Below are 25577 nucleotides of genomic sequence, written 5' to 3'. Positions count from 1 at the left end.
AATATGCATGCAAGGTCAAAAAACACTTACAAATGCATTTATTTTTACCTAATTATCCCAAAAATTCCCATATAATTCGTTCAGTGATTCATTTGTTCCTAAACCTCTTCTTAGCACAAAGCTAATCTGTCCTGATTGATCCGATGACCCAGACTGTTGTGATTGGTTGACTGCATTCAGCACAAGATGGAGAGAAATGCCCACCACGACTATGAGTAACAGATGTGTAAGTACACGGCTAAGTAGCACACAGAGAACGTGAGAGCCCAATGCAGAAATGCATTAAAACAATGCAGTGACACACCAACATCTGTCTACTGTTAACAAAGTTCCTGTCTGACAAAATCCCACACATAATAGCCTCTGCTGCTCCTTCCTTTAATAGCAAACGACTGGCAAATCCCACGTTGAATTGTAGGTTATTGTATCAAAAATCAGAAAAAGGAACAAACACGGCACTAGGTTGCCTATACTCTGGTGTTGTTGTGAAATTGCCTGCAGGCGAATCTCCATCTGTCAGTGATCATCATCTTCCCATCATGATCAGTCCTGTGATCCTCAGCACTCTGCTTATGTCTGAATGGAAAGCGCGTTTACATTTTACCAGATCTGGAACTATCTATTTGGTGATGTACCGTATTGACGCCGATGCATTCAAGCATAACTCTATTCAAGCATAACTCTATTCATTCATTCGAGTCACCTATTTTGTAAAAGAATCAATTGTTTTAAACATGGTGCACTTTCAGATTTAAACCTCAGCTTGACGTTTTCATTCACTTCATGCTGTTACACACTGCATTAAAGATCATTTTCAAAAACCCATAAAAGGAGCTCTTTAAGTCTTGGATAGTCATATTTGGTAATAAAAATAACCTTCAAAAAGCTATTTTCTATAGCTGATTTGAACACAACATATTAAATTTGTGAAATAAATAGATAAGAGGAGTGAAAAAGACATTTCGATGGTTATTCTAAACATTAGAATTTGAGTGCAGTCAGACCACAGAAAGACTTGACTTTGCAAACAATAGAATATCACAAACCTGACCCAGACTTGACTTGATGACTGAATGATGAAAAAAAAGTTACACTGCTCTTTGGAAAACGCTAACAAAAGGTAAGCAATTAACTAGGCATGTCAACTAAACAACAATGCCAAACGTGTTATCCAAGTGCTCCTTCACAGCCAACATTCAATCAGGTCTTCAAAACACATCTACAAAACGGCTTCAGATATATTAGACATAAAAAAACAAGGCTTAATGTAGAAAAACAAGCTGTTTGGATGCTGACTTGATTTTGAGAGAGGTTGAAATGCTTTCAACACGCCATGTGTGAGAAATAAATCATGTTTCTTGCTGTTAAATCGGTATAAACATGACAGTTTCAAAGAACGCGGGTAATTTCTAAAGAGCTTTTTCAAATTCTGTCAACAGAAAGACAAAAAAGACAAACAGCTGTGGTTTTGTGGCACAGACACTCACCCTCGCTGACGTCCTCTTCTTTCTTCACACCGTCTTCTTTTCGCTGTTTGATTGCAAGTAATTCTTTCTTCAGCTGGCGAGCTTCTTTTCGCAATTCATCACTGTGAAAGACATTCAAGCAAGAGCTGGAATTAATTTCCAGTCTTGGAAGGAGCGCTTTCTCAATAAGTCTTGCAAAACGCAGAAGGGAAAAACACGTTACGGAAGGAAAAACATGTAGAACACTTTTTTAATCGTAGCAATTGAAGATACTTTTCCTGCTATTTGAGATAAATCATTCGAAATCATAAATTAAACATAAGTTAATGTGACATGGAAAATGACCAAATCTCAAACAGGCTAGAAAAAAAGACCAAACATTTTCAGGCACAAACTGAAATTTCAAAATGTCTGCGACAAACGGCTCCTAAAATGTGGTTCTCAATTTGTGTAACCTATTTTAAAATGGTCTTTAAGCCATGACCCAAAGTTTACTTTAAAAAAAAAAATACCATCCTACTGTTGTGAAAAGAAATATTTTTTTTTAATTATTTTTGCCTCTTTTTCTTTTCATTAATCATTTGTATTTCTATTGCTTAAAGGTGATATATTAACAACTTCTATGGTTGGGTGTGATATGTTTTGCATACTAATGATGAAGCATTTTTGCAGAAGTAGATGAAGCTGATTGTCTAAGATTAACTTTAGCTCAGCAGCGAAACTTTCTGTGAGACTGAATATTTGCAGTTGAGTCTTATGCTTTTGATGTTGTGCAAAGAATTCATCGAAAAAGTGTACGTAAGTAAGAGTGCAGCCAGTGGAGGACTGGAGAATGATTGACAAGTGACAAATTCCACTAAACTCCACCTGTTAATATCAGCAACGAATAAAAGAGTGAATCAGCAAATTAAATTTGTTGCACACCCCTGAAATGTAACTCTTGTATTGCATTGAGAATAAAAGAATTCTGTGAATCGAATTATTCATTTCTATCCAACAAATTGCTAATGCATTAAACCTTAAAAGAAAAACCTCTCCTCATCTTTTTTATTATACATGCATGGAATTGATTAAATATTTCAACTACTTTACTTGATACATGAAAATAATACACAATTCTGTAAATAGAAACTGTTTACACCAACTTAAAGAACATGAATAATTCTTATGAATAAACAGTATAAAGTGAGAATATTAAATTACAGCGCCAAACTGGTTTTTGTTAACAAAGTAAAGCTAGTAAGTTGGTACAAGCCAAATAATGATATATAAAAAAAGAGGGGTCTCATTTAGAGGACCAGAAGCAACATGGTTAGCACACAACCCCAACATTAAAGGTACCTATTATGCAAAATCCACTTTTTAAAAGTCACGAAACACGAAGCACATTTTTTAAGCTGTTGACAGTAATATGTGTGCCCCACGATGCTAAAAATACTGTTAGGACACATATATTTTACTAAAAAGTAATAGTTTGGTCGTTTTTGCATTATTTCGAGCAAATTCGTTCTTCCAGTTTGAAACAAATTTTAGAAGCTGCACCATGCCGATTAGATACTTGCATGTATTCCAGTGTGTAGAATGGCTGTCTGTACCTGGGATTACTTTGTGACGTCTCTGAGTGTGCAGCATTAATTCATTAGAAAGGCTTGGTTCAAACGATCAGCGCGCTCTATTGTGCATTCAGTGCAACTTCATTAATATGCATGATAGCTTCAAAGACTGTTTTTACCTGTACAGTGTTCAGACGGCAGAGAGACATCACGTTGTGTGGCCAAAACAAGTGGGAGAAGAAGAATTGTTCGGAGATACAGTTCGTCAGTGTTGCTTTTATAATTTTATAATAATGATTGTCCTGTCTCTACAGATTTGGTAATTAAGCGATTAGTGGTCTTTTTTTGTTTATATAGATGGCAAAGTTAGTTTGTATCGCCAGCAGTACTCTTTCAGTGTTTAAAGACATACCTTAGACAAAATGATTTCTAAAGTTAATAAAGTTTACAGTACGTTACTATCATTACAATATTATGGAATGAAAGATCCGCTGTAAATAGCCGCTCGCCGATTGTAAACATCGCAATCAAACTATAACCGTCAGGTATAATTTTCGCCCCATTTTGTGACAGGAATATCACACAGCTTTCTGATGCTACCTACCGAGTGCATCTAAGTTACCAATAAATGCAGAGGGGTTTTTTTTTTTTCTCATTTGCCATGCGATATCAAACATTGCATCAAAAATACACTCTTCCAGCAGTTCCTCGATTCAAATATCTCGTTTGTCACAAGAGGCATGAATGAAATGTTCCTGAATAAAAGTGCCAAACTGCAGTTAAAGTCCACCCTTTAATAATTTGGCAAATAATTTGATTTCTGATGTCCATGTAAACACAGTCACTGTCTTTCTCCCTTGCGTCTGTGTGTTTGTTTAGCCTCTGTGAAAATCAGCTTGTGCCCGAAACTCCATTTTTATGCAAATGTTTTTGCACCTTGCCTCTTTCTTTCCTCCGACACACCCACTTTGCTTACTTTTTCCAAACTAGAGGATCTGAAAACACCCTGCTGAAACAGGGGGTTCCGTAGCCCTTTAGAGGGTGTGTTGGAAACATGTATTGGAATTGTTTTGTACATGGCTGCTTGTTTTCACTTAAAACCATTATAAATCTTTGGGTTCAAGTTAGTGCTTTGGAGCATGTATCAAAAGCCTTGAAAAAAGAACACATAACATGGAGATATTTTATATTTTATTGCATTTGACAGGTTATACTATCAATTTAACAGTACTTAGGAAAGGCCTTTTTCAAATACATTTCTGTTGCATTTACACGGTTTTGATTACCACTTAATTTACGTTTCTAGTGGTTCAGAACGGTGGATCATTTTGGAAAGCAATTGGTTCTATTCTTTTAAAGCTTTAAAAAAATTCAAGTCTTCCATCGCTACTGTACACAGCCATCTTAGGGTGCTTTCACACTTGCACTTTTGGTCTACACCTTTGACGTCAGAGTACGTTACGTTTAGCTAGTGTGAGCGTGTCTTCTGAACTCGAATGCGCACTGGGGGCATCAAATATCAACAGCTGTACACAAAACAGCAGCTTGATGACGCAAGCGTACCGGGTTTCAGAAGGAAAAAAGACGGTGTGAACACAAACCAGTCGAGGTGGACAATCGAACTTTCGGACTGGGCATTTGGACCAGGTGTGAAAACACCCTTATAATAATAATATCCATCCTGTCTTTGATATGTTCATTTAAAAAAAAAAAAAACAGGATCCAAAAAATAATCCTCTGAGACCATCCATTATGTAACATCACAGTACAGGTAGCCCCACCCACTACTTTTCATTGACGGTTAATATGGATGTCAAATCATATACACCAGGGACTCCTGACCTGTGGGCCACAACCCACAAGTGGACCTCAGTGATAATGCAGATAAACTGAGAGATTTAATATTAAAATTTGCTGAAATAATATTCTAGAATTGTAAGATATCATTGTTAATATGTGATGTTAAAATAATCAAAAAATGACCTTGCTCTTGTTTTGTGAATGATTGCTTTGGACTTTTAGAAACAGCCTTAACAAAGGCTCAAATTGCTCAACCACTGCATGCCAACTAGGACTTCATTTCTACATTCTAAATTTACTTTGCATTAGTTCCATAGAGCAAAGCATCACGTTAATGTAAAAATAAAAGCATTTTTAATGGATACATATAGTAGATACTTAGTTTAGCTTATTGGCAATTAGACATCTCCAAGTTGTCCTGTTTGGCTTTGAATCTGTATATATTTCTGAAGTGAGACATTTTTTTAGTTTGTATGAAAAATTGGACTATATAAGAATAGAGCTGTGAACCTACACTCGTCTCATGGTTCGGTTACGATTATCATGCCATCGATTCGGTTCAATTCGATATTTCGGTGCATCACGGTGCATTGACGGTGCTTTTCATACACAGTTTTATATTTTCTTTACAGCAGCAGTTCTTGTATTAAAATGTATTAATATATTTATATTTATATACTATTTGTAATACAATTTTGTCAATTAATACAAATAGTCATAAAGATAAACTGTACCTTTAAACAACACGAGCATTTAGCAAAAAATATAAACAAATATAAATATCCAGCTCACTTTCTGATCCTTGTCGAGCTTGCTATTGTTGAGCCATAAGCAACCTTTTTTGTGTTCCACACATACTTGTTTGTTTATATTTATATGTAGTGTTTGTTTCTTTTGTTGTGTTTTTTTTTTTTTTTTGTACTTTGGTTTTTGGGCTGTATGGACACCTGTACATATTGTGTATACATTTTGCCACTGGACATTTTATGGTGCACTGTGAATAAAATTCACCTCTCTTTTTACATCTTTGGGTCAGACCATTGTTATTATTTTTTGTGCACCCGGGCATAATGTCCCGCAGTAGATCCACAAGGATCTATTGCATCACAGACACATTATCTTATTTGACCACAGATACTGAATTACTACCATGTGTGTTTTTTTTTCCTCAAACATTCTTTACTTATTTGCTCTGACAGAACTGTCAACAGGTTTTAAGCACATCTATCAAAGCAAGATTGGAATCAATGCTGCGACCCACCAGTCAAGAAACACTACCTCAGAATGCATCCAACTCATCACAGATCACAAATCACAATTATTTTACAAAAAACTATATATGAACAACCACTGATCTGATAGCACAACTAGCAAAAATTATCACATTTCTTTCTAGTCCTGGGCAAAATCTTCCCCAAACCTTCCCTCAAGTTATCTGTTGTCATGCTGTCACAAATCAAATACAGTTGTCATACATATAAGGTTTTGCAAGTGCAACTTCTGGGATTTTCTGAATGTCTGCAGGGTGCCGATCTTCATTATTTTTATTTATTTATTTGAAACGGTTGATATGAAAACACAATCCCCCGAAGAGCACACAGGATATGAGCATCTCCTTCGCTCCGGGGTTTCCAACTGATTAAGCTTCTCATTCCACAATTAACAAGGGGATTGTGTGTTCGCACAAAACGGGAATAAACCCAACAATTATCTCAGGCGCGGTGTTCCAGCATGTGTCAGAAACAAATATGTGCATTAGAAGTATAAAAATCTCTAATAAATCGTGTGGCGCCTTGTTAGATTCAGAGTTCAGCATAGCTTCCAGACAGCCCTGGATTCTGGCACCTCAAGAAATGATGTTGTGGCTAAACCGATACACCTCACCCCCACAGAGCTCCAGCAGTGAGGGCTTATCATGATATTTAGCATGGCTGTGAACAAATCTGAGAACAGAAACCTATGACAACTAATGCATGCAACTCCACTTGAAAACTGGGTGGTGTACATTCATGCATTTGCCTGAGACGCTGTAAATGAGTATGACGTCATTTTGGTCCAATTTGGAAAGTAAGCTTCTGTTAAAAACCATCCGTGTAATTAGTCCTTAACTAACTCCAGTTTTAAAGTCCAGTGTTTACTTGGATTTTTCACCATATGATAGAGCAGCCTTTTATAGTATACTACTCTAATTAGCATGCACAAACAGTGCTTGACATTAAAACCCGCCAAGCCAAACTTAAACTCCGCAGACCCGGTACCGGGTCCGTGACGTCTTCGACGTTCGCTTTTAGATTTATAGGGCTAGCATTGCACAAGACCCCCTTAAGTGGTTTTGTTTGAAAATGTAGAATCTATATTTTATGCACATATGCATCAGTTTGGTTTTTATTCTACTGTCCAAAAGTAATTTACACTTAAATACACAGTATTTTGGATACCCGAGCTGGGTATTGAACATTGGTTCATTTTCAGACTCAGAAGGGGGCATGGTACTTGGCACTACATGGGCTGGCATGAGTATTTTAGAAACTGCTGATCTACTAGGATTTTGACGCACAACCATCTCTAGGGTTTACAGAGAATGGTCCGAAAAAGAGAAAATATCCAGTGTGCAGAAGTCCTGTGCGCGTAAATGGCTTGTTGATGCCAGAGGTCAGAGAAGAATGGCCAAACTGGTTCAAGCTAATAGAAAGGTAACAGTAACTCAAATAACCACTCGTTACCACTGAGGTATAAGAGCATGTCCAGCCTTGAGGAGGATGGGCTACAGCAGCAGAAGGGTGTCCACACTGGGTGTCAATCCTGTCATCTAAGTACAGGAAACTGAGGCTACAATTTGCACAGGCTCACCACAATTAGACAAAAGAAGACTGGAAAAATGTTGCCTGGTCTGATGAGTCTCAATTTCTGCTGCGGCATTTGGATGGTAGGGTCAGAATTTGGCGTCAACAACATGAAAGCATAGATCCATTCTGCCTTGTATCAACAGTAAGGCCGCTGGTGGTGGTGGTGTAATGGTGTGGGGGATATTTTTTTGGCACACTATTTAGTTTTAATTGACCATTGTGTCAATACCACAGCCTACCTGAGTATTGTTGCTGACCATATCCATCCCTTTATGACCACAGTGTACCCATCTTCTGATGGCTACTTTCAGCAGGATAACGTGCCATGTCATAAAGCGCAAATCATCTCAGACTGGTTTCTTGAACATGACATGAGTTCACTGTACTCAAATGGCCTCCATAGTCACCAGATTCCTATTCAATAGAACACCTTTAGGATGTGGTGGAATGGGAAATTCGCATCATGGATGTGCAGACGACAAATCTGCAGCAACTGCATGATGCTATCATGTCAATATGGACTAAAATCTCTAAGGAATATTTCCAGTACCTTGTTAAATCTATGCCACAAAAGATTAAGGCAGTTCTGAAGGCAAAAGGGGGTCCAACCTGGAACTAGTAAGGTGTACCTAATAAAGTGGCAAATGAGTGTATGCACATGTGGTAAAGTCTTCACTTCCTGTCATGTCTGCACTGTCCTATCACAACGAAGACAAAAATGACAAAAAAACTAATCTTAATTTTTTAAAAAACAGACACATTTAGTGAGATAAAAATCCAAAGTATCTCCTTTTATGCTGTATGGAACAAAAAAAAAAAACGGAAAGGACAAAATTTGTATCATTTTAGTTAAAGAGTTTTAAATATACACAAATCAAATGTTTTGTGTTTCAAAAAAAGAGGGGTGATCAATCGAACTACAATTTTATAACAAGCAAGCAAAGCACTTTACCTTTTCACTGCTCTTTTAGGACTAAGGACGAGTTTGAATCCAAAAATGGAGCAACTACTACAAGAGGCCATTTTGCTCATTCCTTCTCCATGGTCCAGTAACTGTCCCACATAACCAAATTTGTTTAAACTGGTCCTAAATCTGAGGTAATCTTATCCTCAAAAAAAAAAATGGATCTTACAATCAGTGCTCTTGTTCAGACAATAGATGCAGATGTCACAGGACAGCTGATAAGGACAGGCCCAGGCAGACACACACTTCCATGGTGTGAGGTCCTCATAGATAAACTGCCAAACTCCAGTCTGGGAGAGGAAGTTGCTTCCATGTGCAAACACTGCCCCCATCAACAGCTGCCTTTCAGAAAGCCCGGTCTTCTGGCACCTCCCAATACAGCATCTTCAGATGGGGTATAATAATATTTTCATAGGACTTGACAGCTATGTTTTGATGCCAGGTTCTGACATGGCTACAAAGCACAGGTAAGCTGCAGAGCCTGGGACTTCAGCCCAGAAACACGTGAGCCATTCAAGCCTGTAACAATGCCTGCCTTTGTTTCATCCATCTGGTCCTCTTTGTGACACACATCCTCCTGAGCAGCTCTTCTGTTACCCCTTTTCCACCAGACTAAATGGGTGCTAGTTTAGAGCTAGTGCTATTGTGAGTTCGAAGTAGATTCTGGTGACTGGTCTGCTTTTCTACAGGCCTAAGAGCTGCCACAGAGTCAGTTCTTCATGTCTTTCCTAGTTATTCAAGCATGGAAGTACTAGATACAAACATGCCAGCAGCAAAAGTCACTTTTCCACTATTTTGTCTAATTGTTCAGTCAGATATGGTTGCAGTTGTGTTTCCACATGAGCCTGGAATAGCACAGCAAGATTACAAACCATTCTCAGCACAGATATCTAGGCACAGTTAGACATCCGTGCTGAAAAGTTAGGGACCAGTGGAGAGCTTGTGCAAATGACGTTGCCATTTTGTTGCCTGACTAACAGTTTCTCCATAGCTGGCTAGAAGGATTTTTATTTAATAGTAAATATCAGAAAAAAGTAGTTCGATCCTCGTACATATCACGATTTGCATTTCACTTGCACTACTAAACCAACAACTGATGCAATGGTATAACATTCCAGACAGCTCCATTTTATCCATGTTGACTGGTCCAGATTAACGCAGAATGGAGAAGCAAAAAGAACCATTTCATTACAAAATTCAGACCGATAGTGGAAAAGCGGGTAAAGATGTTAATGTAATTGCTTTGCAATCCTACAACACCATCTAAACGAAATAAATATTACGTTTTTGTACATCATAGACTGAGATTAAATGAGAGAATAATGTGTCTATTATTCTCATCATAATTTGAATAGATGGAGATTAAAATTGAGAATGATGTGTTCGTGCAGTGTGCCATCATTTGTATAGATGGATAATAAAGGTGAGAATATTGTGTTTGTGCATTTCACAATAATTTGTATGGACCAAGATTACAAGTGAGGTGAATTTGTTTGTGCATCTCATCATAATTTGTATAGATGGAGATTACAAACCAAGAATAACATTCAAGCAGCTGGCAATAATTTGTGTTGACAAAGATAATAGGCGAAAAAAAACATCTTTGTGCTACTTGCAAACATTTTACAAGGCCAGCAAGAATTACCAGCAAGAATGAAGTGTTCGTGCGACTCACCATGAATTTGTATAAGAAGATTACAAGCAAAAATGAAGTTTCCATGCAAATCCCTATAATTTGTACAAATGGCGATAACTAGGCCCACATGGAATTTGTGCGTGCAGGAATCCATAAATTTCCGCTTATTTTTAGTCCATCATTAAGTCTATTTATTGACTTGTGTAAATGTGTGTAAATTTATATTAATTTAGTTTTTAAATTAATTTCAGTAATATTATTGACTAACATGAAAATGTTCATTTAATTTGTTTACAATACAGTTTGTAAAGTAAAATTTTCTGTCTTATAGTATATTATATAAAAGACTTGCCTTGACTGCAAACATTAAATAACAGTTAAAATGTATTATTTTTTATTTCATACATTAAGTTTTTAGTTATGATACTCCTTATATAAGTAGTAAGATAACTAATTATGCATAACTCATTATGCAGAAATTTACAGATTTTTTTTACAAAATTCTCTGCAGAAATAGCAAAAACTTTCCGCAGATTCTGTCTGGCCCTAGTTATGACCAACAATCATACAGTAACATGCTGAGCTTTGTGTTCCAATGTTATTTTAAAATCTTTTCTGTTCAACTTGTTGCCAAGCAGTTCTTTCTTCTAGCCCTGCAATGTTTTGGGACACTACTTGAGACTCAATTTTTATGTTCTGCTGGTGGTTTGGATGTCAAAAGACGAAATTCAAATGAATTGGAACTAGGCTTTAGCTCTGAATCAAAACTAATCTGCATTGGTGATAAAGGTGCTGTTAAATGTTACTTTTGATAAACATGGGTCCCAAACCACTGGGTCACTAGACTCTAACAATGGCATCTTAGAAGCTGACCTCATAGAGGACCTCTTGGCATCCACACTGTTTGGGAGCTAGGTATGTGAGCATCTAATAGACACTGGTATTTGTTCTCCTCTATGGGTCCCCAGTCCTGAAAAGAGTGCGTCACCTTTAGCGGATCCACTCAATAGTGCTCCACTGCTGGAGACCTTGGTAGCCGAATGATTACAGAGCCTTCGGTCTTGGTTAAAGCTGACATTCTCATTTCCTGCATGTGGTGTGTTGGTTTATAAAAAGGCCATTAAGGTGACACAGTGTTAGGGTGCAGGTCAGGTCAACTCAGTTGGTTCAGGTGCTGAGCGGTTCATTGACGTCAAATCTGGCTATCGTAGAGGGGGACTTTGATTTTGGCATGTTTCTTTTACAAAGCTCTTGTTAGGAGATTTAGAATGCAGTGGCTAACTATTTCTGTTTTTATAGTGGGCTTTCACACTTATTTTAAGTCTCTAGTAAGCGGTGTCTAGCCATTTAGTTTTACCGTGTAAGGGCTCCAGTCTACAACTAAATGGTCACAGTTTGCAACCTTTTTTTCTACAGTGTGACTACATTTTGTTTGATTTCACAAAATTCAGTTGCATATAAGACATGTCACTAAATGCACAAAAAGCACAATGAAAAAGCACGTGTTTGAAAAATGCAACACAAGAGCAGTAGTCAAATTGAATGTGTTTCACTGGACCTGTCATTTACATGACCACTAAACAGCACTTTAAAATTCAAGGAGCAGTATTTGAATTTGTTACAGAACTCTCCAAGATGCACTACAAATAAAACTAGTTTAGAGACAAATGAAACGGCACTCCTCATTCTCCAAAACGACACAACAAAAGCTTTTTTAGCAATAATTCAGATAAGTTGTACAAAATATCTAGGTTTTTGTTTTTCGTTAAAAAAGTCAAAGAAATCATAAAGTCAAGCTTGAATTGTAAACTAGAATTTTGCATGAACATTTGAGAATAAAGTATTTCCATTTCCATCCAATAAGTCATAAGAGAACTTCCTGATGAACTGGCAGCAAAAATCAAAAAGAATGGAATTAGTTGCAGTAAGAGAAGACAATTGGCTCGTTTCTACTGAGTCGTATGATACGGTACGGTTCGGTTTGGTTCGGTACACTTTATGGCTGTTTTAACTGTTAAAGGGTACTAAAAGTGAACTGTACCATACCCCTTTTAGGTCATTCTTTGCAAAGGGTACCTAGCATGAAAAAAGGGTACCAAAAGGTGTAGCAAGACGCAAAGCTGAATGCTATTAGTTTACAGAGATACATCACTTGCAGAAACAGGAGAATGAAAAAAAAAAGGAAGCGCCATTTTTAAAAACACAGCCATTACACTGTAATAATATATACATTTAATAACAAGCCATAGTCGACTCAAGCTCAAGCAAACCTTGTCGTTGTCTTGATGAACACCCACAAAGCCAAGAAGAACAAAATCTGCTGTGTCCTGTTGTTGTTTTATGAGCCTGTCTAAAAGTGCCTTTACTTTCTCCAGAGTTCGCTGCACATCTACGTTATTTTTGAAATAACAAATTTCTTGAGCTCATATTAATAACGTGCATGTGATCATTGAAGCACTCAGATATCCGATCATTTCAGAAACGGACAAATGCAATAGTAAAGTGAGAGAAAAGGAGAAGCCGGAAAAAAAAAACAGCAGCAAATGATGCTTTCTGCAACCTAAAAGATGAACAAACTGCCATGTTTACTATTATCATCACCTTTTGGACAATTATGAACAAGGAATGATGAAAAAACTTTCTAACAAGAGTTTGCATGTGCTGCTGAAGGTTATAGACACATGAGAGGTTTGCACTGACTGTGAGCTATATGCTGTGTGTTGTTATTGAACCCAAATAAGGACTAAATGCATGTTGTGTGTAGTTTTTATGTAAATAGTAACATATTGGAGACTGTAAGGGGCTGTATATGTTCATATATGTTGAATTTATGTATTTATTTTATGTAATCGCAGATGTTACAGTAGGCTATTTCACATCATTGATCTGTACTTATAAACAAATCATGTTCATAAAAAGGTTAGTGATAATAATGGCCCGTTTCCAGTGGTGGAACGCTTTGGTACCCTTTCTCCTGTTAGGTAAAAAGTGGTACGGTATGGTACAGTTCAGTTTGGTATGCTTTTATGGCCGTTTCCACTGTCAAAAAGCTTAAACGAACCAAACTGTACCATACCGCTTTTTCGGCACCCTTTCAAAAGGGTACCTAACAGGAAAAAGTACCAAAAGTGCGGCTGAACGCTGATTGGTTACAGAGATATGTCACAAGCTCGTGGAGCTAGACAGAATGAAAACAAAGGAACCGCCATGTTTTTTAAATACACAGTCGAGACATTACATGTAATACTATATGCATATAATAACGAGGATGACCCAGGCTCAAACAAACCTTGTCGTCGTCTTGATGAACAGACCTAAAGCCAAGAAGAAAAATCTGCCAAGTCCTGTTGTTATTTTACAAGCCCGTCTAAAAGTGCAAGTGGTTTTCACTTTCTTCTGGGAGCTCGCGATCGTTATATTTGATATAACGAAGTTCTTGAGCTCATGATGGTAACGTGTGTATGATTATTGAAGTGTCCTTGTCATCTGATTCATTCAGAAAGAAAAGGTCAAGCGCAAGAGTGAACCGCGGAAAAAAAAGGAAAAGCCCGATAAAGCACAGAAGCAAAATTGTTTTAGCAACCTGAATCATAAACAGACTGCCATGTTTATCTTTGCCTTTTGGACTATAATGAACTGGGAATGACAAAATTACTCTCTAACAGAGCTTACATGTGCTGGTAAAGATTACAGACACAGATGAGAGGTTTGCGCTGACTGTGGGCTATATTGCGTGTGTTTTTGAACTCAAATAAGTACTAAATCTATGATGTGTGTAGTTTTCTGTAATTAATAATATATTGGAGACTGTAAGGGGCTGTATGTGTTCATATATGTTGCATTTATATATTCATTTTATATAATTACAGTAGGCTATTTTGCACTGTCATTGATCTGCAGTTATAATCAAATCAAGTTTAAAGAAAAGTTAGTAATAAACATTTATACAGAAGTATTTATGTGTATAAAGCTTCTGTTTTGTGAGAAGTGCTTCTCATATGATATGTAAACGACATGACGTCGACTTAAACTTTGTCATACACTATGCCCACCAAAAGAGTACCCTTTGTGGTGGAAATGCAAGCCCGATAATAGTGACCCATACTGTCCCGACCCGAACCGTACAGTACTGTACCACTCAGTGGAAACGAGCCATAAATGAACACTTATACACAAGTATTTATGTGTATAATAAGGGTGTCACGATCCTCCAAATCCTCGATTCAATAACATTTTCGATTCTAAAGGCACGATTCGATTCGATTTTCGATTACGAATAATTAATTAATTAACGACAAATAAATTATTTGTAGCCTACCGTTTAAACTACCTGACCTGCATGGTCTTTGTTTTACCCATAAACAAATCATACAGTAAACGAATAAAGGCAAGATACACACATAATTACCACCTGTCAATCACTTTTTCTGCGGGACTCGTGAATAGGCAGTGATCTGTGTCATTATAATGGCGTCTGTAAAAAAGACGCACAACTAACAGGAACCAGCCAACAGTATCTGAGGTGTTCGCTAAAATGACTAAGTACAAGTGAGTGAAAGATTGAAGCAGTCCTCTGACTGCCTGGACCTGCTCTCTCGAGCGCATGGCTGTGAGTGCGTCTGTGTCTGTGTGGTCACGTGATGTGCGTTTTCAGAGGTAGAGAGGAAGGAGAGCTGCTCAGAAATGCTACACGCCACTGTGGATGTCAAATCGTTGTCGTTCTGAAATGCCATTTTAAAAAAAAGACAGTGTAAACAGGGCCTGAGTGTGTACTTTTCGCGAGCGGATTTGCAGGGGCGGAGGATCGCTATGCCGGTGTTGTCTATCGGACGAACCGTACAAAATACGTACATAGCAGAGCTTGCAAAACTGTGTTTTTTTTTTGTCGACAACATGAACGTTGTCAACATAACTCGCTGGAAATTCAAAATGCTTACACACCGGCGACTTCATTGAAAGAGGAGAGGGTTTAAGTTCTGTCGACAGCTTCTGCAGTTTAACAAGCACTTCAAAATGCCTGTTATTTTCCCGCTTGGCAAGCCAAGCTGACGTGACATGGGGGCGTGGCAGCTTTGACGATTCTATTTTTTGATTCGATAATCGAAATTGAGCATAAATTTCGATCGATTTCGATTAAAAATCGAAATCGTGACACCCCTAGTGTATAAAGCATCTGTTTTGATGATACATGAACGACCCGTATAGCGTTACTGTGACATTTCCTCGACTAAAATGGACGTCATCCAAAAACCATTTAGTGGAAACGAGCCAAATGTGAACCCTTTTTCATGATAAGATACTTGAACGTCAGAAGACCAGGTGAAATGCAGTGAACATGCTGTGGCTTTTAGTGGTTCAAGGCGATTATAGATGTAATTATACCGAACACTAAAGACACTAAAACTTTGACCAAGGCATTTTAGATCAAATATTTTACAGCCCAATCACAATTCTACTTCTTAGCCCTTCCCCCTACCCCTACCCCTCGTCCCAATTCTCTTTAGCTTGAAGGAGTAGGGCTAAGGGGAAGGGCTAAATAGCCCTTGAAACGGAGATTTTTCAGGACCACACTCGAAACCAAAGGGTAAAAAAATTTCCCAAAATACACCTACATCTACAACAACAGCATGACAACACACAGAAGTAAGAAGATGCACAAATGAATATTTTGTCATTATTATGAATTTTTACAACAAACAAGCACAGGTTTTAACACATTCATAACCGTGTTTGTGTTTTACCACCAGGCTTTAAAAAAAATAAAACGCTAAATTAAAACACTGAAAATTTTGCTATCTATAATCCATACATGTAACTCCTGTATAGCAGTCCCACAACATTTTGTCATTCAATGACACTCAAATACCCTGTCAGTTAAGTGTAGTGGCTGGGAATGAGCTTTTTACAGTGTCTGCTATAATGTTAATGTTGTTTTCTTGTGTTTACATAAATGAATATGGCCACTGTGTAAATGCACAGTATAGTTACAATCTTATTGCCACAATATATCATTATAACGCAGTTGGAATAACTACAGCAGTCGCCATCGTCAATCTCATATGAAGCAAGAGATCGCGATGACAAATGATGACGTGTACAGGTGTTGTAGTGCTGTCTCATTTCTTAAGGGTAAATTTTGCCCTTCCCCTTCATACTCTGTTTCGATGTCCAAGGAGAAAGGGAAGGAGTAGAAGTACAAAAATAAAATTGGGATTGGGCCTAAATGTGGTTCCATCGCAGTTCATGCACTTTTTATATTTTAAAATATGCATGAAAATAGGGGAATTGAAACATAGCTTTTGGTGCCATGCTCTCAAAAGTAAGTCTGGTACCATGAATGTGCTGAATCTCTGCTGACTAGTCATAAACAGTCTTAACTAAAATGTGTAGTTGTGCAAGCCCACCTTGTCAATTTAATTGTACAGAAGAAAATAAGTATTCCTTTAATAAATGTCCATTGTGCTGAAAAGAGCGAATAAATACTTCAGCAAGGAAGATGAGAAGACATGAAGATTCCACAGGAGTGAAGAGCTATCTATTAGAGTCCTGCATTGACCCTTGGTCGGAAATGAGCAGGCCAAATGGGGAAGCACCTCCAACTAAGTGATAATTTTGCTTGCCTGGACATGCTACCATTTACCAAACAAGAGAAGCATATCCTAGGCAACAGCAACACAATGGGCCCCTCAGCCAGAGTGCCAGTAAGAGTAGAGAAAGCTGAGAAAAATGCAAAGACAGAGGAACACCTGCTAATTTACTCCTCAGGGCTCAACAAATTCCTCAGAATAGCCTTTTGTTCTTCAGATGAGGTTCATCTCCACCATGTTTGTTTAATAAGTAAAGTGTCACCAGCCAAGATATTGTCATGACACTATACTTTGGATTTTAAAAACACTAGCGGTGAGCTTCTGCCTATATAGAAGACTCACATCACCACTACATTTCTGATTTGTTACATTATCAACACTGGACCTAAAGCATTAAAGTATGTATTAGTGAGTACTTGTGTACTTGTATAATTATAGTGGGAATAAACCTCAACTGCACTTTGAAAAAAAATTCTCTCTATGGACATTTTGTTTCTGAAGTTAACAGGCATTCTTAGTCAACTGACCAAAAGTGGTCATAGTAATATTGCTGTTTCAACCTAGTATTAAATGGCCCATTTCCACTGAGTGGTACAGTATCACCTATCAGGGTTGTGTTTCCGTTGCCAAAACGGTACCAATGTACGACAGAAATTTTCAGTCGACGTCATTCTCGCTCGAGGAAATGTCAAAGTAAAGCTGTATGGTCATTCACATATCATATGAGAAGCACTTCTCACAAAACAGATGCTTTATACACATAAATAGTGTATAAATGTTCATTACTAACTTTTCTATAAACATGATTTGATTATAACTGCAGATCAATGATAGTGTGAAATAGCCTACTGTAATGTCGGCAATTATATAAACTAAATGCAACATATATGAACACATACTGACCCTTACAGTCTCCGATATGTTACCAATTACAGAAATACTACACACAACATACAATTAGTCCTTTTTTGGGTTCAAAAATAACATGCAACATATAGCTCAGTCAGCGCAAACCTCTCATCTGTATCTTTAATCTTCACCAGCACATGTAACCTCTTGTTAGCAAGTAATTCTGTCATTCTGAGTTCAAAATAGTCCAAAAGGCGATGCAAATCATTTGTTCATGATTTAGATTGCTAAAAAAATTTGCTCCTTTGTTTTTTCAGGCTTTTCCTTTGTTTTCTCGCGCTTCACTCTCGCGTATCTGTAAGGATTGAATGTCAGAAGCACTTTAATAATCACACGCACGTTATTATCCTCATCCCAAGAAGTTTGTTATTTAAAATATATATGCACGGTGAGCTCTCTCAAGAAAGTGAAGCAGATTGCGCTTTCGACAGCCTTGTAAACAACTATGGTAGATTCTGCTCTTCTTCTTGGCTTTGTAGCTGTTCAGACAACGACAAGGTTTGTTTGAGCTCAGGTAGACCATGGCTTGTTATTATATGTATATATTATTACGATGAAATGTCTTGCCTGTGTATTTAAAAATGGCTCTTCCTTTGTTTTCATTCTCTTGGCTTGTGCTAACACTAGTGACATATCTCTGTAAACCAATGGAGTTCAACTGCGTGTCTCGCTCCGCTTTTTGGTACCCTTTTGTCCTGCTAGGTCCTCCTTAGCAAAAAAAAAAAAAAAAAAAACACATTCTCTGTTGGTTCACTTTCTCACCATAATTGAACTGCTCCAGAGTTCGTTTGAAAGCATACCGTGACCACCTCTTCGAGCACACTACTTTGGTCTGCTTCTCATGGGCATCAGAGTATGATAGCCATTTTGACACCTGCCAAAATGAATCGCACCATAAGACAAATTAACTCTAGTACATTTTAATATAACTAAATGATGCAGGTGTGATGCACACTTATTAACCAGATGCAATAAATGTATTAATACAATGGTTACTCTTTCATGCTAATAGAAAATAATGTAGTAACACACACTCCAGCAATCACCCCAGAAAGCAGAGCACGTTGGACATATGGACGTCTATCAAGGATGTACTGCTGGATCACATCTCACTACAGTTGTTAAACGTGAAATTTAATTATTTTGTCTCTATCTAACGACTCTTCAGTCTTTTGAATCTATCAGGTAAGGCATCACAGCGTCAGTGACTGCTTCAATCTTCCGCTTTCAAGCTTGTTCCTAGTAATTTTACCGAAAACCTCAAGATACTGTTGGTTGGTTCCTGTTGGTTGTGGTGGTAATTTGTGTATAACTTATCTTTATTTATTTATGATTTGGTTATGGATAAAACAAAGACCATGTGGGTCAGGTAGATGAAACTGTAGGCTACAAATAATTAATTTGGTATAAATTAATTAATTATTCATAAATAATTAATTCACGGCCGGCTATGACGACAATACCATCACCCATCAGAATGTTTCACAATAAACACCGTACAATGCCAAATTGGTCGACATCATTCAACCCTAGGCCTGTTCACACAGGGATGCTTTTCCTCTACATGTATAACGCCATGACTAATGACTAAACGTAAATCAACGCAAAAAACGCTACCCATAAATGTGCCGTTTTTAAAGAATGCCTCATGGCTGCTTTTGTTTTTTTGACATCAATCATGTCTTCACCAATCAGATTGGCACTTTTATTCACGTGCTCGGCGCTGCTGGATACATTAATCACCCCTTAGAGCAGTCCCAATTTCACTTTTATTTAATGAAGTAGATGACGCACCAAGACAAGATGAACGTGGAACTGCTTTTTTCATTGGTGTCTAAACACAAATAGCTGTATGATAACAATAATAATGTCAATAGGAGTCAAGAGTAGCAAACAAGATGCTGAGTTTCATTTCACTTTTCTTTTCCTCAACCTGCAAGTTTATTTAGAGCCATCTAATGTCAGAGGGTAGATTTGCACATTTACCCTGCTTAGATTAATATAACCTTTGTTTAAATGCAGAAAAAAGTCTTGAAAAATGCTGACGATGAACATAAGCAAAAAGTGTCCTAGTGTGTATGAGCCTTTATGGTCCATGTTACGACTAAAGTTTATTTATTTATTTATTATTGCGAATTGTACTCTGTCTTTTTGTTTGTTCTGCCTTCTTTTTGTTTTTCTGTTGTCTCATAGGCTCCCATACCAGCGTGATCCCCTGTTCTGATTGGCTGCTGGTCTCGGAGGCCTGTATATAAGGGAGCTTCCAGCAGGGTTCAGAGAGCTCATTTCTGTGCGTTCGGTGTTTGGAGTGGAGCTCCTGGGTTTCCCTCACCCCTCCGGCCGACGACCAATAACCAATATTGTACTGATGTTCACCTTACATTAAAATATTTTGAGAGTTTGAGCGTGTAGGGGTGGCCTGCCTATTTATTTGATACTTACTTTTGACTATGTTTATGTTTAGGGAGTAAGGCAAGTTTTTTGTATTTTTCTTTTAATAGTAATAGGTAATTTAGTGCATTTACTTCATAGATACTTTTGTTTGTTATTTTGGCCTGTGATCATCCTGAAGAGATGCTCATTTATATTAACCACATTTTTTCTATAATAAATCTATTCATATACTCTCAACTGAGTTTGGTTGTTGACCGAAGGGAATCTTTTGTCTTAAGTTTTTGTTTTGTTTGGGTAATCCACCACCCCAACACATTTGTTTTCTTCGTTTATTATGCCCATGTTGTTTCCCCTAGACTTGGGGCGCAATATCCAGAAAACTAGCAAAAAAACAAATATGTTTCTTTTGTGCATCAAGAAATTGTCTCCAACCTACAGTATGAGTACAAAAAAGTGCAGAAACCCAAAAAGTGTCAATGTGCAGAATGAAGCAAAAGACAAAAACCAGCAGCCTAACGTTCTGCAGAAAGTCATTTGTATAAACAGACAAAGTAATTGAGATCGGAACGTTTAGAAAATTAGACAATTTCACTGAAATAGCGCAGCTATTAATAAGAAGTGTGATGGGCTGTTTAAAATAGCGGCACTGTGAGATATGCCCTTGTTAGACAGCAGAGGCAGATAAAAAGGTATTTGTTAACTCAAGAAAAGAAAAGAACAGTGTGATAAAGTGTCCTTGTGATAAACGGAGGAGGGGATGAGAGTTTATTAAGGACTGAGCGCTTTGAAGAGCAGCCAGAGTGTGCCCACTGTCTTGCGGCCTCATCAGCCAGAGGGCACAGACATCCCCCCGCAGCCAGCACAATGACAGCCATTCAGCAAACCCTCCCGGGCCGCCAGCGGGGAAGAGACCCGACATTTCACAAATCAGAAGGGAGAGAGAGTGAGGTTGTTGTGATGAAGTGCTGGATGAGACCTGACGCACACATTTAAAGTCTGAGGAGTGGAGGAAAGACGTTGTCGTCACTCATGGCTTTCCAGAGCAGCCAGCGATTGTCGCTCATTCAGACAATTCAAATAAGCGAAACCCGGGGAGCTCTGGATGATTTACTTTTCATAAAGAAAGCACACAAAGTGACTGGCCAACGACCAATCTTTCTCATGAATCCAGACTTCGACATTTAACCCTCGCCCCTCCACCAGCTTGCCATTGCTGTGCAAAAACATCTAGAAAGGGTTTTAGGTCCGTTTTTTTTTTCAGTGTGGTCCTTTTGCTTTGTGAGAGTGGAAATACCACTTCTCGAGCTTCACTTATACTGATTTTGACTTTTACGCACGGTTCAGAGTTTTATAATCAAGCACTATAATTTCAGTGTTGCATAGAGAGGGCAAAAGTCTTCAAGTTCTAGAAACAGATTGTTAAAACAGAGGCCGTGGATAATAATAATATGATATCACATTTCAAGGAGGATAGTTAAGAATATTCCTTTTCCAGGTCCCCCTCTCAGTCAAATGAGAAGTATAGAAGTGAATAACTGGGAGTTCGGTAATAAATAATAATGATCGAGTTGATGAGTCAAGTGGTGGCCAAACACACGCTATAAGCACCAAAGTGGAGAAATTGACCAAAAAACAGAGAGTGCATCAAGCGACTTCTAATTTGCTAATAATTTAACAAATTTTACCACAACTAAGCTGGCAAACCACAAGAGTGTGTGTATCAGTACACACTAGAAGTGGTGCTAGTTTATTAGAAAGGATCTGAAATTTAATTGAATTAAATATGGGAGAAAGGGCAGTTTAGTATTTTGTCAATGAACACTATGTTTTCCTACTAGACTAAATCCGGGTTTCTATTCTAGTATGAAGAAAACATTTTCAGCGTTAAAAATAAACAAATAATTTTTAAAATCATAAATTAGGCATGGGACGATAACCGTTTTCAAAGTAAACCACAGTTTGTAAAAGTTTCAAAACGGTTCTATGGCATATGTAGGTTTATGTTTTGTTTTGTTTTATTACTACAACAGCATTTCCAGCAAAAAACATATCCAAAGATGTCATTTTACATTGTAAAAAATCTGTGTTTTTGAAACTAATAAAGACAGCAAAAGTCAATGAATTATTTTGCCAGACATGTTTACTGTTCCAAAATATTTTAAATGTTTTGCAAAATAAAATATGTTGGCTGTGTACAAAATCACCCACTACTCGTAGGTACAGTATTTAAATTTATGACTCAACCAATAGAAAAGTACATTCCAGTATGAATGTGAGTACTATGATGTACTACAAAGGATGTACTACAAATGCCATTATGTCATCCTCATGTGATATACCCGCTTCATTCTCATTCATAAATTCTCTTGAGGTGCATCATGGAATCCGTCGGATGCACTTGAGAATCTCGCCATGAAGTAGGTCTACCCAGGTACTTCTCACATACTGTTTTTCGAATTCTATGAATTCAGACATACTACTCTGCTCGCATACTGTTTTAAGCATACTATATGATATGAAACTATGTTATTTAGGACACAGCCATTGTGTTCTAAATGGAAAAAAAATCTTGTTTTTTACCCAGACATTTAAAAAGAATATATTTTAGATTTTATTTTTATATTTTACAATACCGTGATATTTTTATTCAAGGTGATAATTTTACTTGTTTTAAGGAAAAACTCTTTTCATTTTGATTTTTTAAATTTTTACTTATTTCTTCTGAAGTTGAAAGCAAAACAATATTTTTACTGAATCGAAAATTTCAACGACGACACAGTGGCACAGTAGGTAGTGCTGTCCCCTCATCAATTAGGTCGCTGGTTAGAGCCTTGGCTGGGTCAGTTGGCGTTCACATGGGTTTCCTCTGGCAGCTCTGGTTTTCCCCACACTCCAAAGACATGTGGTACAAGTGAATTAGGTAGGCTAAATTGTCAGTCGTGTATAAGTGTGAATGAGTTTGTATGGATCTTTCCCAGAGATGGGTTGCAGCAGGAAGGGTATCTGCTGCATAAAACATGTGCTGGATAAGTTGGCAATGCATTCATTAATAAAGGGACTAAGCCACAGCAGAATGAACCGCCAACTTATCCAGCACATGTTTTACGCAGTGGATGCCCTTCCAGCTGCAACCTATCTCTGAGAAACATCCATAGACACTCATTCACACTCATATACTTCAGATAATTTAGCCTACCCAATTCACCTGTACCGCATATCTTTGGACTGTGGGGGAAACCGGAGCACCCGGAGGGAACCCACGCGAACGCTGGGAGAACATGCAGATCCCACACAGTAATGCAAATTGACCCAGCCGAGGCTTGAATCAGCAACCTTCTTGCTCTGAGGCGACAGCCACTGTGTCACCCAATTTACTAAACAATCTACTCTAAAATGAAACGAAACATTATTATAAGCAAATTGTTTAAATCACACATATCAGATCACATCATATATTTTTATTTAAATGACATGAAAGTAACAATGGCTATTTTCATGGCAAAAATATTCATTAAAATATAATAATAATTTCTTACATTTATATATTGCTTTTCTGGACACTCAAAGCACTTCACACATTTTTGAGGATAAACTCCTCATCCACCACCAACAACCATCAAAAGAGATCTTTGCTTTTTAAAAGAGTCTATAATATTAATCCTTTCCATGGTATATAAAGAGAATTTTACCTCAAAGAGGGACCAAAACAGTTATTTATTGATTCATATACAGTTGAAGTTAGAATTATTAGCCACCCTGAAATATTAGATATTTTTATATTTTTTCGCCAATTTGTGTTTACTGGAAAAAAGATTTTCATCGACATGGCTAATTTCTAATAACAGAGTTATTATATCTTTTATCAAGAAAGTACATAATATTTTACTTGATATTTTTCAAGATACTGGTATATGAGTTAATTTAAAGGCTTAACTGGCTTAAATAGCTAAGCTAGGCAGGTCAGGGTAATTAGGCAAGCCTTTGTATAACAGTATTTTTTCTGTAGACAATAGAAAAAATATATACTGCTTAACCCCTTTAACTGCCTACATGCTCTAAAAAATGGTTGACCGTATTTTGACTGTTTTAAATAATGACAATAATTTAAATAATGGTTTACACACACAGCATTGTTAGTTAACAAAAATTAAAAAAAACAAATATAATCCTGTTGCACTACTATACTTAATTATGTTATGTTATAGATGAGTTAAAAAATACAATGAGTGTGTTAATTAGTGACATTAGGAGCTAAGAAATGCAATCCAAAACTGTTTTTCTTGGTGGGGCAGTTAAAGCGTTAAGAGGGCTAATAATATAGATTTTTTTTTTACCATTATTAAACCAGGAAGTCTCATTGAGACTTAATATCTATTTTACAAGAGAGACCTGGCCAAGGTAACAGACATACAGTAAAACCAGATTAAAATACATAAATACCACAACAGTCCTCTCAACAAAAATCCCATGCTACCGCTCTCTTTGTAAGGCCTTTAAATTCAATAAAATAAACCATTTTATTTTATTTAAAGTGTTTTGGTAAATTATTCCATGGTGCACAATAATAAAATGCAGTTTTCCCAGCTCTGTACAAACTTGAGGTATATTAAAAAGTGTAGCTGGTAATGCCCAGAGCTAAGACAAAGAAGAGTACAAAGATGGAACTTTATAGTTGAAGTCAGAATTATTAGCCCCCTGAATTATTAGCCCCCCAGTTAATTTTTCCACCAATTTCTATTTAACAGAGAGATTCCTTCAACACATTTCTAAACGTAATAGTTTTAATTATTGCTCTCTAATAACTGATTTATTTTATCTTTGCCATCATGACAGGAAATAATATAATAGTCCTTTAATAAATAAAATAAAAGTCCTTTATTTTATTTATTTTTTCCTGTTTGGAATATAACTGAGCCTTTAATTGTCATATAAGCGATTTATAAACATAAATAGTCCTCACTTTAGATTAGGTCACAAAATTGGATGAAGTTTTTAAAGTTAATAAAGCATTTATTAGCATAAAAATTAACTATTATATATGCCTGAATAAAAAAGAATAAAAAAATGTAAATGTTAATTTAAATAGTTTATTAATCATTTTTATTGATCAACTATTAAGACCTTTCTGAATGATCTTCAGGAAAAACCACCAGCTACACTTAAATAACTGTTTTGTAAATAATGCAATACTTCATTTAGTCATAAAAAAAAATCATTAACAAAGTATAAAAGTACAATTATTGAGCACATTATTAATGTGGTTGTAAGTCAAGAATACAGCATTTGAAGCTTTTGTTATAAACTGCTCAGTAACGTAAAAGTAAAATTAGATTTATTAAATAATTTAAATTATTGTTTTTTAAATAAAAAAAATATTTTATTCTAGCTGAAATAAAACAAATAATACTTTCTTTGAAAGAAA

The 25577-nt window shown here is 36.9% G+C and overlaps 1 protein-coding gene across 2 annotated transcripts in view; it reads right to left on the bottom strand.

The window, feature by feature from the left end:
- The window catches only part of cwc27 (CWC27 spliceosome associated cyclophilin), a 103302-nt gene that overhangs the window by 49185 nt on the left and 28540 nt on the right, over window positions 1-25577 (bottom strand). For both annotated transcript variants that reach the window (XM_009305161.4, NM_201103.1), the window contains 1 exon segment: window positions 1488-1588. In XM_009305161.4, the coding sequence (XP_009303436.1) occupies window positions 1488-1588 (101 nt within the window).

Source organism: Danio rerio, chromosome 10 (assembly GCF_049306965.1).
Source record: "Danio rerio strain Tuebingen ecotype United States chromosome 10, GRCz12tu, whole genome shotgun sequence".
NCBI classification, from domain to species: Eukaryota; Metazoa; Chordata; class Actinopteri; order Cypriniformes; family Danionidae; genus Danio; species Danio rerio.
This window is presented reverse-complemented; position numbering and strand designations above follow the sequence as displayed.